We start from the raw sequence: 17,890 nt of genomic DNA on the forward strand, positions 1-17,890 counted from the left end.
CAGTCAAAAATCAGTATGAACTGTGATGAATGTTATCAAACAATTATCATATTGTAATTTACAGAGTAATCGCCCTTTACAATAATAATAATATCTAGCCTTATCATGTGAACACCAACTATATAATTTGAGCATGCTCAGACAATATTCACGATTCAATTGGGGCATGTCAACATACTATAGGAATGTTTTATGTGGATAACACAAACAATTCTGCGAAACAGGTCCCGACATGGTCATTTTAAGCAAGTCTGGCGAATAGGGAATCAAATGTAAAATGTTAACATAGCATAAATTAAGAAGACAGATATGATAAATACATGTACAGTTGATCATGACATAACGTTTCTATACGTAAGTATGGTCACGGATCAGACAAAAATTACTTAAAAGAGCACTGCGAGAAGCGCGGAAGATTGATTTAAATCTGTTTACTGTTCTTACTGTTTAAGTAAAACCAACATGAAAGTCGATTTAAAATCCAACTTAAAAGATTAAATCGTAACCAAGTTGAGACTGTCGAAAGTGGTTCATTTTAAATTCAGAAGGAGTAAATATTGAGAAATAAATAAAACGAAAATAGGAACTTATTACTTATGTCGAAGTTTGATGCAACCTGCGAAAATCAACATTAGAATAAAATGAAATATAACAAATTCGAAGCTAGGTAAACTTTTAATTGTAAAGTGTCGTTTAAAAGGAATTGACAACGCAAAGAGCGACAATAAAATAGGTGTTTGTGTTGTAAACCAAACGAGTAAGTCGTGTTAGAACACTGACAATTGAAAGAGGGCGTATTTCCGGTTGGTTAAATAGCCTTCAAAAATAAACTTTCGGGTATTACAAGAAAAGGCCAAATATTGTGTGTAAGAAAATATAGATAAACAAATGTAAATAATAACTTCAAATAGTAAATAAAACTCAAAACGTGGGAACGTTACAAAAATAAATTGTTAGTCACTGAAATATCTCTACAGTGTTTATCACAAGAACAGCAGGTTTCAAAGTAAACTGCAGATGGCCTCACAGGTATGTACTTAAAATAACTTAAAGATGCTCCACCGCTGACAAATAGTATTTTTTTCACTATCAAAAACAAGAGCAGACGATTAAGTATTTTTCTTCAGTTACAAAAGTTACTTACTTTACACCATTACCAACATTGAGAAGTTTCAGCTTCTAATTTTACTTCAAGTTAAATATATGAAAAAATCCATGACTGTAAATGGAATGAAGAACTGATTGCGCCTGCACCAAAGGCAAAATAATCTTTTTTATTTTATTTTTTGTGTGTAAATTAGACATAAATATACACGATTAAACACCAATTATTGTTCAAATGATGAATATCATTTATGCTCTGTCGGCGGTGGAGCATCTTTAATAAGAATCTTTTTGTTTTCGTAAACTGCTACCCTGGAGTTAAATGGTCTTTTTCTGCTTTGGTTATGGATATTGCTGTTTTGCTTGTTGGCAATCACGTGTTTGTGTATGTATATCTATTTGTAAGTTTTTTGATGTTTAAATGTCATTAGGGCTTCTTTTTTAAAATATTTTTTATCACGGTTTGTTTATACACAGCAAAAATTGCATACACGTTTTACGTACGTCATAAAACACGTGTAAAACTGTGATGAATGTTATCAAACAATTATCATATTGTAATTTACAGAGTAATCGCCCTTTACAATAATAATAATATTTATCATGTGAACACCAACTATATAATTTGAGCATGCTCAGACAATATTCACGATTCAATTGGGGCATGTCAACATACCATAGGAATGTTTTATGTGGATAACACAAATAATTCTGCGAAACAGGTCCCGACATGGTCATTTTAAGCAAGTCTGGCGAATAGGGAATCAAATGTAAAATGTTAACATAGCATAGATTAAGAAGACAGATATGTTTTATATGATAAATACATGTACAGTTGATTATGACATAATGTTTCTATACGTAACGTATGGTCACGTATCAGACAAAAATTACTTAAAAGAGCACTGCAAGAAGCGCGGAAGAACGATTTAAATCTGTTTACTGTTCTTTAAAGTAAAACCAACATGAAAGTCGATTTAAAATCCAACTTAAAAGATTAAATCGTAACCAAATTGAGACTGTCGAAAGTGGTTCATTTTAAATTCAGAAGGAGTAAATATTGAGAAATAAATAAAACGAAAATAAGAACTTATTACTTATGTCGAAGTTTGATGCAACCTGCGAAAATCAACATTAGAATAAAATGAAATATAACAAATTCGAAGCTAGGTAAACTTTTAATTGTAAAGTGTCGTTTAAAAGGAATTGACAACACAAAGAGCGACAATAAAATAGGTGTTTGTGTTGTAAACAAAACGAGTAAGAGTCGTGTTAGAACACTGACAATTGAAAGAGGGTGTGTTTCCGGTTGGTTAAATAGCCTTCAAAAATAAACTTTCGGGTATTACAAGAAAAGGCCAAATATTGTGTGTAAGAAAATATAGATAAACAAATGTAAATAATAACTTCAAATAGTAAATAAAACTCAAAACGTGGGAACGTTACAAAAATAAATTGTTAGTCACTGAAATATCTCTACAGTGTTTATCACAAGAACAGCAGGTTTCAAAGTAAACTGCAGATGGCCTCACAGGTATGTACTTAAAATAACTTTAAAGATGCTCCACCGCTGACAAATAGTATTTTTTTCAAAAACAGGAGCAGACGATTAAGTATTTTTCTTCAGTTACAAAAGTTACTTACTTTACACCATTACCAACATTGATAAGTTTCAGCTTCTAATTTTACTTCAAGTTAAAGATATGAAAAATAATTAATTGCATCCCGAAAAAAATCCATGACTGTAAATGGAATGAAGAACTGATTGGACCTGCACCAAAGGCAAAATAATCTTTTTTATTTTATTTTTTGTGTGTAAATTAGACATAAATATACACGATTAAACACCAATTATTGTTCAAATGATGAATATCATTTATGCTCTGTCGGCGGTGGAGCATCTTTAATAAGAATCTTTTTGTTTTCGTAAACTGCTACCCTGGAGTTAAATGGTCTTTTTCTGCTTTGGTTATGGATATTGCTGTTTTGCTTGTTGGCAATCACGTGTTTGTGTATGTATATCTATTTGTAAGTTTTTTGATGTTTAAATGTCATTAGGGCTTCTTTTTTAAATATTTTTATCACGGTTTGTTTATACACAGCAAAAATTGCATACACGTTTTACGTACGTCATAAAACACGTGTAAAACGAATGTTGAGGACCACGCATGTAAAACGTACCTAAGAAACGTACATGCATGCAATACGCGTGGTAAACATGCGTAATACGCATGGTAAACAGACGTAAAACATGCGTTTATTAAAACGCATGTAAAACGGACGTATCAAAACATGTGTTATACATACATTTGATCCTTTTAGAAAATCCATATTTTTTAGGTACATTTACATGGTCTTTGAAGCTGCACCATATATTTGTCATTTCCAAAAGTAAAGTTTAATTCCATTTTATTTGTTTTTTCGTTTCCTTTTTTTATTTAAGATATTTGATTGCGTAATTTTATATGCAATGGAATTTGGCACAAGTTTTCCAACGTTTATGAAGCCCTCTCCCTACAGAATTGTAATTAATTATATGACAAAGAACACAAAAATGGCAAAAATATACATATTTACATGATTTTAGAGAGAAAGAGAGAGGGAGAGGAAGAGAGGGAGAGGGGAGTATTTGTTTATTTTAACATATCTATATAATTTCTTAATTCATTGATATACATGTATTTGTAATCACTCCCGATGCTGACGACCGAAGTTGTACTAATCGCTGTTCTTGTCTCGTTGCTTTACTTAAAGTTCATCACATCCCGTGCCTTGGTATCTTTCTCCTGTCAATCTGGTGCTTTCTTGATAACGTTTCTCTTCTGTCGCCAGTATCGGAAGGATATATAGAAACTTTTTTTTCGTTTCCTGTCCAATGACTGATATTTTTTCATACATAGTATGTTGTTTTTACATCCGTGAAAAAAGTACATGTCCAATGTACATGTAGCAAATGTTATAGTAAACGAGTTGTTTAATTTTTTACACCCGCTTTGTCAAAATGATACCATGGGCCTTGTGCTTTGCCAATGATTGTATCATTGCAGCTTTGGAGTAATAATCGACATTAACAACACTGTAAAATGTACAGTATAGTTAAAAGATATATTTTTAATTCCGTCTAAAACAAATCTTACCGCGATGTAGCCCTCACTTGTATACCGCAATGTAGTCCACACTCGGAACGCCTCGGGTGTAAGTGTCGTACATTCATCCGATGATCTAACATTGTGAACGTGTTGAACAGTTTTTTTACATAGCAACCTTTATTCATGTTCATCCAATTTTTAAAATACAAATCAAATCATTAAAAGTACAATCGCAACTCCTCGGATGTAATTGCCGTTATCTTTTACCTCCGAGGAGTTCCGATTGACAAGAATATATACATACACTATAAGCTAGCACAGGCGTCTGGTTTTGGAAAAAATACAATAACCTACTCCTACTATATAGTAGCGAAGGCTATTTTTTTTAATTATCAGAAGTAGATCCCTGTTGCAATAGCGACGGAATCGATGTCATCGATGTAGCCTTGCACAAGTCCCCAAATGCCTCAAATGACTTGAACGTTTCAAGAAAAATTCTAATGAAAATCTGAAGTAAAAATGAGTTATCTATTTTCTAGTTTACAAAATAAATACATCTAAATACACTTTTTTCTTTCCCTATGCATTATGTAGCTACACGTATAATCCTTAGCTACATGTATAATGACAATTTTAAGACACATGCTCATGATCTCGTAGATCAATCAACAGTTGTAGACCTACTACATCATGAACCGCTGGTCAACTAATATTGATCATATGTATTTAGAGCATTAGTCTTCAGAACTATTAAAATTAAAAGGTGGTGTTCAAGCTAATGTTAAAAATCCCATAGAAACTGCCCACAGCCCAATTTTCTTGAAACTTTGCATATTGAAAGTACTACTAGTTGTCCCTTTAAAATGACACTTCTTTATTCTTTTGTGATTTTAAAAAGGCCCAAATGGCCTGAATTCTTTATAGTCACTTTCATTAAAACTACCTGCACAAACATGCCAAAAAAGGTTAGCCTTTGTTAAATATTCTACATTTTTTTTTTATTCATAAATCATTTGAGTAGATCGTATACTTTATTTTTAACGGATTTTTAACGGAAAATTTTGTTTGAAATAATATTTTTTACGAAAAAGTAATACTTTTTGCGAAAAACGAAAACGGAACATTGCTCTTTATCTTATTTCACCCTGTTACTGGTTTTGTCCACAATTTTACACCCCCCCCTATTTAAAAATACTCCCATGACATTTTCTGTCTATGTGTAAATTAGGTTCAAAATTAAAATCCGGGGAAACTGTTTTGAGTGACTTAAAAATAGAGACTACATGTAGCAACGACCACTTCTTTGTAAGTATACCTAGTTATACAGTTCTTGTTTATGATTCCAGAGTCCGATATACGTGAAAATCAGTGTACAGTAATAATTTTAGATGCTATATATCATGGTAACACCTTTTAAAATATTGTTTGCCATGGTAACAAAACGGAGGCCTCTGATTGGCTGAAATTTAAATGATGTCAGAATTAAGTGAAAATTGGTATATAGATGTAACGAGGTATGCTGAATAACATGGTAACACTTTCAAACAGATGGGTTGCCATGGAAACAAAATGGAGGCCTCTGATTGGTTGAAATTTAGATATTTTCAGATTTAAGTGAAAATTGGTATATATGGGTTATGAAATATGCTGAATAACATGGAATCCCTTTTTAAAATATTTTTTGCCATGGAAACAAAATGGAAGTCTCTGATTGGTTGAAATTTATATATTATTACAGAGTAGATATTAGTGAAAATTGGTACATATGGGTTATGGGGTATGCCGAATGAGATAGTAACAGTTTTAAATACATTGTTGCCATTGTTTCGAAATAAAAGCCGTCGATTGCTCAAAATTAATATTGTAGTCTTTGTGGTGCTGGTATTATTTTTAAATAATACATATTTTATTTGAAAATCAAATGTAACTCTGTTTCCGTCTTTAATCATTTTTAATTCAATTTAAGATGGTTTCTATCTACATAAGAGAGATGGATAATCTTAATTTGTATCTTTTGAGTTTAAGATGCTGACGAAAATACATTTCCTCCCAATAATTATTTATTTCTTACCAATAATTATTTGATTTCTGATAAGAAAAGAGAAACTATTTGTTTCACCCAAGAGCATATCTAGTTGTTAGGCTTTTTTATACTGTTAAGGAAGATGCATGAATAGAAATGCAATAATTTTAAATTTGTTTGTTTGTTTGTTTGATTAATTAACGTCCTATTAACAGCCAGGGTCATGTAAGGACGGCCTCCCTTGTATGCGGTGTGTCGTGTGTATGTTGTGCGAGGTACGTGTTTTGGGAGACTGCGGTATATTCATGTAGTGTCTTCTTGTATAGTGGAACTTTTGCCCTTTTTATAGTGCTATATCACTGAAGCATGCCGCCGAAGATACCAAGCAACACACCCCACCCGGTCACATTATACTGACAACGTTCGAACCAGTCGTCCCACTCCCTGTATGCTGAGCGCTAAGCAGGAGCAGAAACTACCACTTTTATAGACTTTGGTGTGTCACGGCCAGGGGAAAGAACCCAGAGCCTTCCTCACAGGGGCGAACGCTCAACTCATGGCCAAAAGTGAGGTGGGACACATTAGGATCGGTTAGGAAGAAGAGAAAAGATAAGATCCTAAATTTAGTCGCCTTTTACGATCATGCAATAGGGGCAGCAGGTACAATTCTAACGCCCTACCTGCAGGGCCTATATAGTACAGATGTTAGTTAACAAAAAATTCTATCTCTAACTGTTGTTTTATTATGGTGTTTATGATCAATTTAAAATTTATGGTCAACTAGGGCAAATATTGATATTTTAGAAAATTCCCCTCGCTACATTTCAGCCTATGAAATTCTATTTTCCCGGATTTCATTTTTTTTTGAAAAAGTATCTGTTATAAGATTATAAATATGGCATGTTTTTAAAATGGTTTTAAAGTGTGGACAAAAGCGATAACATGCCAAATATTTCGAGCAAACCCAATATCCTCAATTTTTATCCTGACAAAAATTTCAGATTTTTTTGCTTCAAAATCAATTTGTCTTAAAAATAATTCTTAAATATCATAATAAATGGATATGAAATAAAGAATGAAGTATCTTTTATTAACACAAATAATTAAAAAATAAAATTATGTTCAAAATATGGACACAAGGGGTCCCCTTGCCACATACCCAAAGTAATTTTAGAAAACATCATTTTAGGCCCTTTATGCCTTTTTAAAAAATACAAAATAAATAAAAAGCACATAAAAGTAGTTATGTACCTAGACCTTAACACTGCAAAATTTGAAAAAAATCGGCGCGTGGGCGGATTTTGTAACCCCACCTTTAAACAGACGGAATCCATATTAGTGGTTTTGCTTTTCTTCACAATCAGCTACATGTAGATGTATATATAATCGTAGACCTACATGTATCATCATACGATATTGAATTCGAAGCTGTGTATTATTCTATCATGAGGCTAGTATGAGGTTCACTATTTAGGATTTTTTGTTAAAAAAAACCCACTGCAGGTCTTCAGTAACATTGATAAAACTAATATTTTATATGTAATTAGTAGGGTTATTTGAACTGACGGAGTATTTTTACATTTGCCGCATAAATATGTTTTATGTCTGATTATAAACATCCGATTTACACATGTTCTCAAAGTTCGTTTTACATGTGGTGGAAAACAAACGTTTAACGAATGTCTTTGGTGGAAAACAAACGTTTAACGAATGTCTTTTATTCAAACGTACGTTTTACGCATGGTGGTCAAAACGTACATAAAACGCATGGTTTAAACATATGTGTAGCGCATGTTCATGTAAAACATGCGTTGCACTTTTTGCTGTGTATGGTTTAATTGCGGAGAGTTTCATTTGATTATTTTTTACTTTTCAAATTACTTGTATAGCTAAATTGAAACTTGTAAAAGTCAAAATATTTACAAATTAAAATATCTTTTTTTTCTTTTTTAAAGGAAATGAGAGAAGATTTGGGTGATCAGCCCACGTCTTTTTTTAAAACTGCTTTGACGTTTGAGGATTATAAAGGTGGATCTCCTCAAAATTCACGCGATGCAAGCAAACCGGACAAACCGGATAAACCGGAACCAGAACGTTATGGTCCTAATGGATCAAAAAAGCATACGGATTTGGGAACAGAAACCAAAAACCTTCCAGCCCTAAAATCAGATGTTTCAGACCAAAATGCACATACGATGCTGAATAAAATGACTGCCCATATCCGCGTCCAATCGCCAGCGTTAGTAAGTGCTTTAAAATCGGATGTAAAACCTGAAAGCGAGAAATTGTACCGGGGGCCTCAAACCAATAAATTGCTGTCGGTTTTTGGCCGAGAAAAATCGACATCCTCACAAGATGGCGACAGTAGTGCAGGAAACATGATGCAAATGATCAAGCTGAGAAATATCGCCCGAAATGTAAAGCACATACAGCAAGATCGCCAGAAACGACTGGAGAACACGGGCAACGTGACAATATACGACAGATTCAGGAAATTTGACCACAAAGAAGCAGAGGAAAGCATGCGGTTCGTCCTACAAAGTTCCTTAGAACATGTAGTGTACGAGCCTAAGAGATGTAAAGTCCTATCACTACAGCTCAGTGATACGATTAGGAACACTATCAAACGGATGAAGTTTCCCAGGTACAAGTTCGTATCGTTTGTGACAATCGGACAGAAAGGAAATCCGAATGTCGTCGTTGCTAGTAGATGTGTATGGAATACGGATGATGATAGCTTTGCTAGTGTCACGTATGAAAACAAGACGCTTTTTGCCAATGCTGTAGTATTCGCAATGCTTCACGAATAAGATTAATATTGTGATGTTCAGGTAAATACCGATTGTGCATTGCTTTTTCCATTAGCTACAAAGTATGTTCAAGGTATACTTTCCCGGGCGATGTAATTTTCTGGAGGCGCAAATATGTGTGGTGTATGTTAAGATTCGTCCGACTATAGTATAGATGAACGTGAAGCAGTCTAAGTATTAAGCAGTCTTGTTAGTAATAATACTCATAAAACGGAGTGTGGAACTTAATATATATGCCCCTTAATTCTTTTCAAATTTGTTAGGCCGATTTTGTTGCATATCCATTCATGTTGCAGTCTGTTGATTAAGTACATCCTGCACATGTTTACTAAGGTAACCCTAAATTAGAGTCGGCATGTGTCTCACCCATGTAGTGTAAATTAAAAAAGTACTTTATCAATTAAATTATGATAAATGTAATTGTGTACGTAGATCAATGTAGCAATGTTATATAAGGCAAAACGCTAAATAGGTCACTTCATGAGATAACATGGCGAAGCAATCTATTCAAAGACGTCACTAACTAAAACCGGAGTGTCAGGGAAAAATACCATCAACAGAGATATATGTTTATAAACATTACAGCACGCCTTATATATAACGAACAAAGTTACAATTGTAGGACGATTTCGTCTATATCGCAGTACAAAAACAACTACAGCACTATACTTATCACAAAATATTCTTTTTGTTCATAACAAATTAATTCTTGCGTCCGTTTACATTCTTATTGTATTGAATACGTATTTAGCAAAAGTATGTGGTTGGATCTTTCGAGAGCAAAATAGAAATAAACTCTGTTTCGTGAACAAATGTGTTTTGAGACTAAAAGCAAAAAAAAAATGTTTACCTGTTTATTTAAAACGGTTATTCCCGCCCGAGTCGTTTAAGGAAACAAAATAAGTATAACGACATTAGTATATGTTTATTTGTATTCATACAACGAAATATTTGTATTAAGAATTTTTTTCATGTCTCATAGATTTGTATCAAAATGCGTTTTACAGTATTTTGCTCAATCGATAAGACCTCAAAATATCGAAATGATGCATTTATTTTAACTTAAATTCTATTAGATTTCATAAATAATACAAGCAACAGTTATTGTAACGTATAAAATGTCTCGACAAGCCCTCCACCTCTGGGTCGCGAGTTCGAATCCTATTTGTGACAGTTGCCAGGTACTTATTGCTGGTCGATGGTTTTTCTCCGGGTACTCCGGCTTTCCTCCACGAACAAACCTGGCACGCCCTTACTTGACCCTGGCTGTTAAGAGGACGTTAAAATAATAAAACTCAATAAACTCACAAACCCCGCGGGTGTCAGAGATCTTTCTTTAATGTTCAGCATTCCTGTACTGCAATGTTAATACTCACTTATTTATCGCTAGACTCACAACGTGATGATATGGTAAAACGTATTCTGTCTTTATGTGATAAACACGACTCAACAATCTATTCGAATTCACAAAACGTGATGATATGGTAAAACGTGTTCTGTCTTTATGTGATAAACATGACTTAACAATCTATTCGAATTCACATGTAGCTGTCCACTTGTCAACACGCCAATCCAGGTGACAATAAGGTCACGTTTCGGAGGCTGGAATAGGAAGGAAGTCATGGTATCAAGATGTCCACCGCATAGTTCCATAGTTCCCTATATTTCTTATGTGTTTCTGTTTTTTTTTTTTTTTTTTTTTTTTTGGGGGGGGGGGGGGGGGGTTGCTAGATTGATTTAGACATCTTTTATTGCGGTACATAGGAGCAATAGAATCTGACATACGATGTACAACTAATGTTACGTCCGTTCCCATGAAATGAAGCATTTTAATTACACGAAGATTGCTTTTGCAATTATATCAACCTGTATATAAAATACATATGATATGAAAAAAATTGTATGATAGAGCAAGGTGACAAATTTTGTAACCATTATGCTCATATATGAGGTCACACGATTCGCTACATCCTCCGAGTCATTATCAAGAAAGTGTACTTAGTTCCTGGATAAATACGACAGAATGGTTTATTCTAATAACCACCTATCAAATCTTTCAATTTATCAAATGTCCATACACTCCTTTCCTTCGTTTGGCTTCTTCCTCTCAAGACTTTCTGTGGATGTTTGTTACACTTCTCTTTTGTCGGCAGCATCGGAGAGTTCTGTATATAATTATACAGATAAAACGTAAATACATCAGAGGATGACAGAAAAACAGATAAAGAAGAATAATTGGTGTATTATAGTAGAATAGGGATTTGATATGAGTATCTTCGATTCGTTTCATATAATCTAATACAAAATAAACACTCATTTAAAGATGCTCCACCGCCGACATAGCATACATGTATTCATTATTTGAAGAATAATTGGTGTATTATCGTATATATACATGTCTAATTAACACAAAAAGTAAATAAAAATAATATATTTTGCCTTTGGTACATGCGCAATCAGTACTTCATTCCATATAGGATATAGTGCCATGGATTTTTTTCGGGATGCAATTAATAATTTTTCATATTTTTAACTTGAAGTAAAATTAGAAGCTCATAGTTTTCAATGTTGGTAATGGTATAAAGTAAAGAACTTTTGTAACTGAAGAAAAAAACTAAATCGTCTTCTCCTGTTTTTGATAGTGAAAAAATATCATTTGTCGGCGGTGGAGCATCTTTAAAGATACTGTATGTACGAATTTATCTTTCAATAAATTAATTACAATTAAAATGAAATGCGGTAGGTCTTGATCTCGAATCCACACTGATATTTCTTATCTGTTAACAAGATTAGCTCTAAATCAATGACTGCATTCTACTAATACTCAGTTTGGTTTGCATTGTGTTAAGATTACAATCTCCAAAAAGGAAAAAAGTCGGGTACTAAATATCAGTCTTGGTTTCGAGAAGCATATTTAAAATAGACAACGACACAGTTTGCCTGGTTCCATAAAGGAATGGTATCGGACAAAAACGAGATCATCGAAGAGTCACGTCTTTTCTAAGTTAGGTGTTTTGTAGTATCATTAACTTTAGGATCAAGGCATATAGGTTGGAGTTCATCCATAATATATTTTATAAATAAAACGTTTTACACGAGACCCTCTGTTAGTTTCCGGCCATTTTCACAATAGATATAATGTCTGCCTGAAAAATAGGGTTCACCCGTAACATAACGACCAGCCTCAAGTTGAAGCTTTTTCAAAGATTTCTACTTCACCGACCGTGTATCCCGTTCTAAAACTCACAACGGTATTCTAATACATTCAGGGGATAAGCCTTAAATTGTATTACATGTGTGAAAGGGTACAGGTATGAAGGGTTCACTCTATGTTAATAAAGCCCTTCTATACAATTAAAACATTCATTATTTATAAACCAGGTAGGTAACAAAAGCTGAAAATAGCAACAATGTGGATTCATTCATATTATTCACAACAAGTCATACCAGCAAGGTAAAGTTAATTATGCATATTTTCACTAGCACATTTATGAGTGCAATCCATTATACCAACGTGTATACCCTGCCTTCGAAAAGTTGTGTTACACATAATTTTTTATTATTATACATAAAATATAGAACTGTAAACCCTGTTAATACAGACATCAGTATATATATAATTTATCAACTTATTTATCTAACTCATCAATTCATTTTTGGAGAGTTTTCTCAGCGATAAAGTGTCAGCAAATTTTAACATATGTTACAGAACCTTTGAAGGCTAGTAGATAAGCCTGGTAAAGTTAAGATAACCACAGTGCAACCTTCAATAAATAATTTTTCAATTATAAAATGCCTTCCGAGGATGAACAAATTATTAGTCTACCAGGATAACGTTTAAACATGGTATTAAACATTGGATCTAGAAACTGAAAGGGATTTGTAATATGCAATTTAGTGTTTTCTGGCATATATCTGAAAACTGAGTGACGATTACCCAAGAAACAAAAAATATGTTAAGGTAGCTTAAATATACAGTATAAAAAACATGGCATATTAGTGTATGATGATTTTTTATGTATCTTAAAACTAGGAAAAAAGAAAAGAGCTGAAAATTAGGATATTGTAAGACATTCGATATAGGAGATTTATGCGTGTGCTGGTAAACTGAACAACACGTAGGAGTTGATTAACCCCAACAAAGAGTGAATACGTGGATCATGTCAATTGAATGTACAGGAATACAACCCCAAGTTTTCATTAACAGCCCTAGCTGGTAGGAGCTTAAAAAATGTATATTGTTCGAGAGTAAATGTGGAATTAATATTTGAAAACAAATGACCAAAGATCAGCTACTGTACTTACGATATGGAACAAGCTCACGTAGATGCTGTGCTACAGGGGAAGTAAAATATGATTATAACGAATCTATAGGGACCAACGAAATCACTTCGTTATAAACATAATTCGTTATACGCTATTTACAGCCTTAGAAACATTGACGGGAATAAAAATATCTACGCTATAACAATTAATTCGTTGAAAGCGTGTTTGTTATAAACGTGTTTTACTGTAGTGAATATTCAGCCCAAAAAGAATGTCGAACTCAAATATAGTGTAGGATTCCAAAGAAAGTTTATTATCAAAGACGGAATTAAATAATTTCTCACATGGTTCATATATATATACTAATAAGATAATTTAATTGTTTATAAATAAATGTATGAAAACTTGGAATATTTGCGCCAGCTCTGGTCTAGAGACATACGCAAACTTTTTCATAAAAAGATGACAAAAATAAAATATTTTTTACATTTTCTTTTTTTAACTTGGGCTATAATTATTAGTTTGGAATTGAACAACTTTGTTAAGTTCTAGAAAAACGAATCAATGGTGTAAATTTACTCCTTTATAGATATCTTGACGATGATATGGAAAAGGGTTTGAAAATTTGATTCCTGTACTTTATTTTGCAGATTATACTGAACATTTATATACTGAAATCAACATAGTTTAGAACTGGGTTTGATTGATTTACTAATTTAAAATTAGATATAACACCTTCATCGATTTTCTTTGTTTTCCATCATGTGATAATAATCGAATTATGCATAATAACTTGTTAACACAATAATGATTTTAAGTATTACCTGTCTCCTCGGGAAACAGAATGTCTTTTTACCCACGCACATTAAGCAGTTATACTGTGAAAAACATCTGGACGGTGGTGGTCTTTTTCGTTTCCATGGTGAAGTGTTAACACCAGCTCCCTTATGGTATATAAACCTGATTACTCTGAATGAAGCATTGTAACTGGCTTGGTTGACCGACTTGGTTCTCAATAATGTAAATTTCGTCTTCAATCCATACTAGACGAGAGCAGCTTTGACGATTTCCGATCAGACGACAAACAGAATGAATGAGAAATCGGACCTAACGTTAACATGGAGGGAGCGCACAGTCCTACAGGCAGCCCAAGCAGCTCTGTTTGTATTAGCCGTCGTATTGAACCTCCTTTATCTTTTCGTCATCAAGGCTAACGGTGAGCGACTGAAGGCGACGGAAATTCTCCAGGCATGTAAAACTTTTCTCGTTCTTGTGACACTCCTGATCACCATGCCGCTACAGATGTTAGTTGTGAATGGGATACAACAAACTCACCTCTCCATCTGTCTGCTGAAAGGTAAGACGCTATTATTTATCATTATCGTCAACACTTATTTTTTCTTGAAATTCACTTGTCAAAACAGTAAGTTAAAATCACAATTTAACTGTTCATTTTATATCCGTAAGTTTATTTTTTCTCTATAATTCCGCTTATTAAAAAATGTAAATTATATCAAAATTCAATTCCGTAGTTTCAATTCCTATACGCTGTATTAAAATAGCATATCATACTATAGTTGTCAATTTATTTATCTCAGAAGAATGAATGTTTTGCTTCGTTATTTCTTCTAATTCGATAAATTTAAAGCGCTGATCCAAAACGTTTACAATTTTTCTTTCTTTGTATGTATTTCACTGTACAAATATTGTATTCCACTAGCATTTTTTTATTGGATCACTTCGGTTTTGAATGATTTTTATCATGTACACGAACCAAACTTAGGCCAAAGTTGTGTGTTTTATGTTTTGCGTCCGTATGCTTTAGGTGTTTTGATCCCGGAAAGTGAAAACAAACACAGATATTTTTAATATTATCATTTTGAATGATAATGAAATAATAAAAAACATACAATTGGTAAAAGCTAAAATAATATTGATAATTTATTTTCTAAATATGGTCTAGCGTAATAAAATTAATCACAAATGTACTGTCATATTCTAACTTAACTCTGGGGGAATGATACTAATTCAATCCAGAAAAATGAAGAAATATTTCTAGTAGTTCATACCTATATCAAATTAAGTAAACGATTGTGTTAATACATTGTATGTATTTGAGGAAAAATATATATGTAAGCACTTAAAGTGTTTAATTTGCGTTATTACACTTCTGTTAATTAAACTAAATAATTTATTTTTGGAGAGCAATGTACTTTATCTATATCAATATAAACACCCAAGACTTTATTTTAGTTTCTGTATTTTATTTTTCATTAATTTTCTTTCCCTCTTTCTGTTAGTTTTTTTTCTTAATGACTGTTAGGTCTCAGAAAAATAGTAAAAGAAGCAAAAAAGAAATAAAAATACTATGACATTATTTTGTTCATTCCTTTGTATACACCATTTGATAATAGAAAGTACTTGACAATGAGAACTTTTTTACTGTGTTAAATAAAAATGGAAATGGATTTTCTTGTGCTAAAAATTGTGTCAATTCAAAATTAATCAGTATTTCATTAAATAGAAAAAAACATGTCTTAAACTCGTGTTAAAAATCTTGTCACTTATTGTATGGTTGTATATATATCTCTAATTTTCATTTTATTTTAATTTAAAATTTAATGCTATTGAGAATGAATCATTTTAATGGAATGAGTTTTTTTATCGTGTATCTATAAAAATATCCGAGAATGGCGCAAAAGAGCAAAGCATTGATTTAGAAATATAATCCTTTGATAAACAATGGAGACGGACATCAAAGCTTATTTAATTTTGTAGCATTAGCGGGCAATCACAAAGGTTTGCAAGCAATTTACTCAAAACCCGGTGAAATTGGCAAAACCCCTCTTAGTTGTTATATTTATTTGAAACAATAATAAAGTTATTACACTATCATGATATCGGGATATATATTACAATTATCCTAGAGCGTACGCGTACATACTCTTTGAAGTCTGTTAGATTTAACTACTGAACTCTCATCACTTTGTTATTTCTTCTTTTACAGACTTCATGGAGAAACTCTTATTCGATGCGTATCCATTCGTTATCATGGCAGTGGCGATAACACGGTTTCGAGTTAGCATCTGCAAAGGAAATTCGGCGATTCTAGTCACAACGTCGTCCGCCATAGCAACGTTCGCTTTGTGTCTGCTACCAACGTTCCTATCGGGCAGTCTGACGTTGTTTCTCTACTTCTATAACAACGTTTATCAACACGACCAATCGGAGAGTCATTCAGAAGGACAGAGCGTCAATGAATGCCGAGCTAACTATAACAGCATGGTAAGAACGTACCACGACGTCGTATTCATAACCTTGGAAGGATTACCTGTGCTTTTCACGATTTTCACCTACTGTTTGATTTACTATAAAGTGTCCAATCAAAGATCCAAGACAAGTACTATCCAAACTGGACGAAGGCGGCACCAGAGTACAGCCTTCATCTTGCGCGAATACAATATCAAGGCAACCGTTATTTTGATTATAACGGTTTTTCCGGTGACGTGGTTGATGTACATGTTCCTAACAGTGTTGAATATATATTGTCCGGTGAAATTGGTCTCGTATTGTCTGATACTATGGAAGCCATTGGTCTTTGTAATACATCCGCTTGCGGAAGGACTTCTTTTGCAACAAAAGCGACAGAGACTAATCAATATTGTTTCTAAATACAACTTTTGTAAAGAAAAGAAACATTTAGACGATTCATCCGGAGCAGAAGACTTGATTGATTCGTCTGTCTTAAGACCTTCGCCCAGTTGTCCATCACTACTTTCAGTCCAAAGGGAAAATATTGAAACGATATCATTGACTCCGGACAGTCAGACTAGATTCAGTATACCATTGCTTGATGAAGAAGTGGAGTTTAAAGAAGAGGTTTTTGAAGATGAAATAGCGCCGCTAGCATGTCTTCATACTAGACGCACAGGGAATCCGATATCTATGCTCTCGTTTACTGAAGTAAATCCGGACAATGAAGAAACGGATTTAAGAAGGAGAGCGTCTGAATCAACTTTTATCCGCGTGCCTAGCCACTACTCACATAGGCGAAGGTCACTAACTATCTCACCATATCGGATACGCTGTGCTTCTGTAACTAGCTCATCCATCACGGGTGATCCGATTGGTGTGGTGCTATCTACGAAAGCATTACAAACACCAAAGTCATGTCTGAAACCCTCCAGTCGGAGGAGATCTACAAATATCTCCGATAAGCGTTCCTCGTGTAGTTCTTGCTATCTTCGAAAAGATGTATCCCCAATTTCGTCATTTAGTTTCAAGGATGTTGACGTTTCTCCTAAAGCATCGAAAAAGAACTCTGCAAAACATTCAGTTAGATTTGTTGGGTCGCCATCACCGAAAGATTCATCAGAATATAGGTGTTCCAGAATGAATGATTTACCAAATTTGTTATCAGCACACTTTTGATAAAATTTTGTACTTTGAAATCAATTTAAAAGCCACGCAAATTAAACCTCCAAGAAATATACTGAGTTTTAAGTATCATTTATTTTTTATCAAAGTTCGTATGTATATATGAACTGTGTAAATTGCACAGTTCAATAATAATCGTATACGTAGTGTTTTCACGCGGT

General features: G+C 33.4%; 2 protein-coding genes across 2 annotated transcripts; both read left to right on the forward strand.

The window, feature by feature from the left end:
* The first annotated feature begins 2,599 nt into the window (after positions 1–2,599).
* Positions 2,600–9,212, forward strand: LOC138330911 (dynein light chain Tctex-type 5-like). Its single transcript, XM_069278395.1, has 2 exons — positions 2,600–2,638; positions 8,172–9,212. Exons 1-2 carry the CDS (start codon positions 2,627–2,629, stop codon positions 9,024–9,026), a joined length of 867 nt encoding a protein of 288 aa, XP_069134496.1. The 5' UTR covers positions 2,600–2,626; the 3' UTR covers positions 9,027–9,212.
* Positions 9,213–14,345: 5,133 nt separating this feature from the next.
* LOC138330912 (uncharacterized) lies at positions 14,346–17,890 on the forward strand. The gene is made up of 2 exons (XM_069278396.1): positions 14,346–14,649; positions 16,300–17,890. The coding sequence occupies exons 1-2, from the start codon at positions 14,382–14,384 to the stop codon at positions 17,721–17,723; spliced, it is 1,692 nt and encodes a 563-aa protein (XP_069134497.1). The 5' UTR covers positions 14,346–14,381; the 3' UTR covers positions 17,724–17,890.

This window comes from Argopecten irradians, chromosome 9 (assembly GCF_041381155.1).
Source record: "Argopecten irradians isolate NY chromosome 9, Ai_NY, whole genome shotgun sequence".
In the NCBI taxonomy this organism is placed as follows: domain Eukaryota; kingdom Metazoa; phylum Mollusca; class Bivalvia; order Pectinida; family Pectinidae; genus Argopecten; species Argopecten irradians.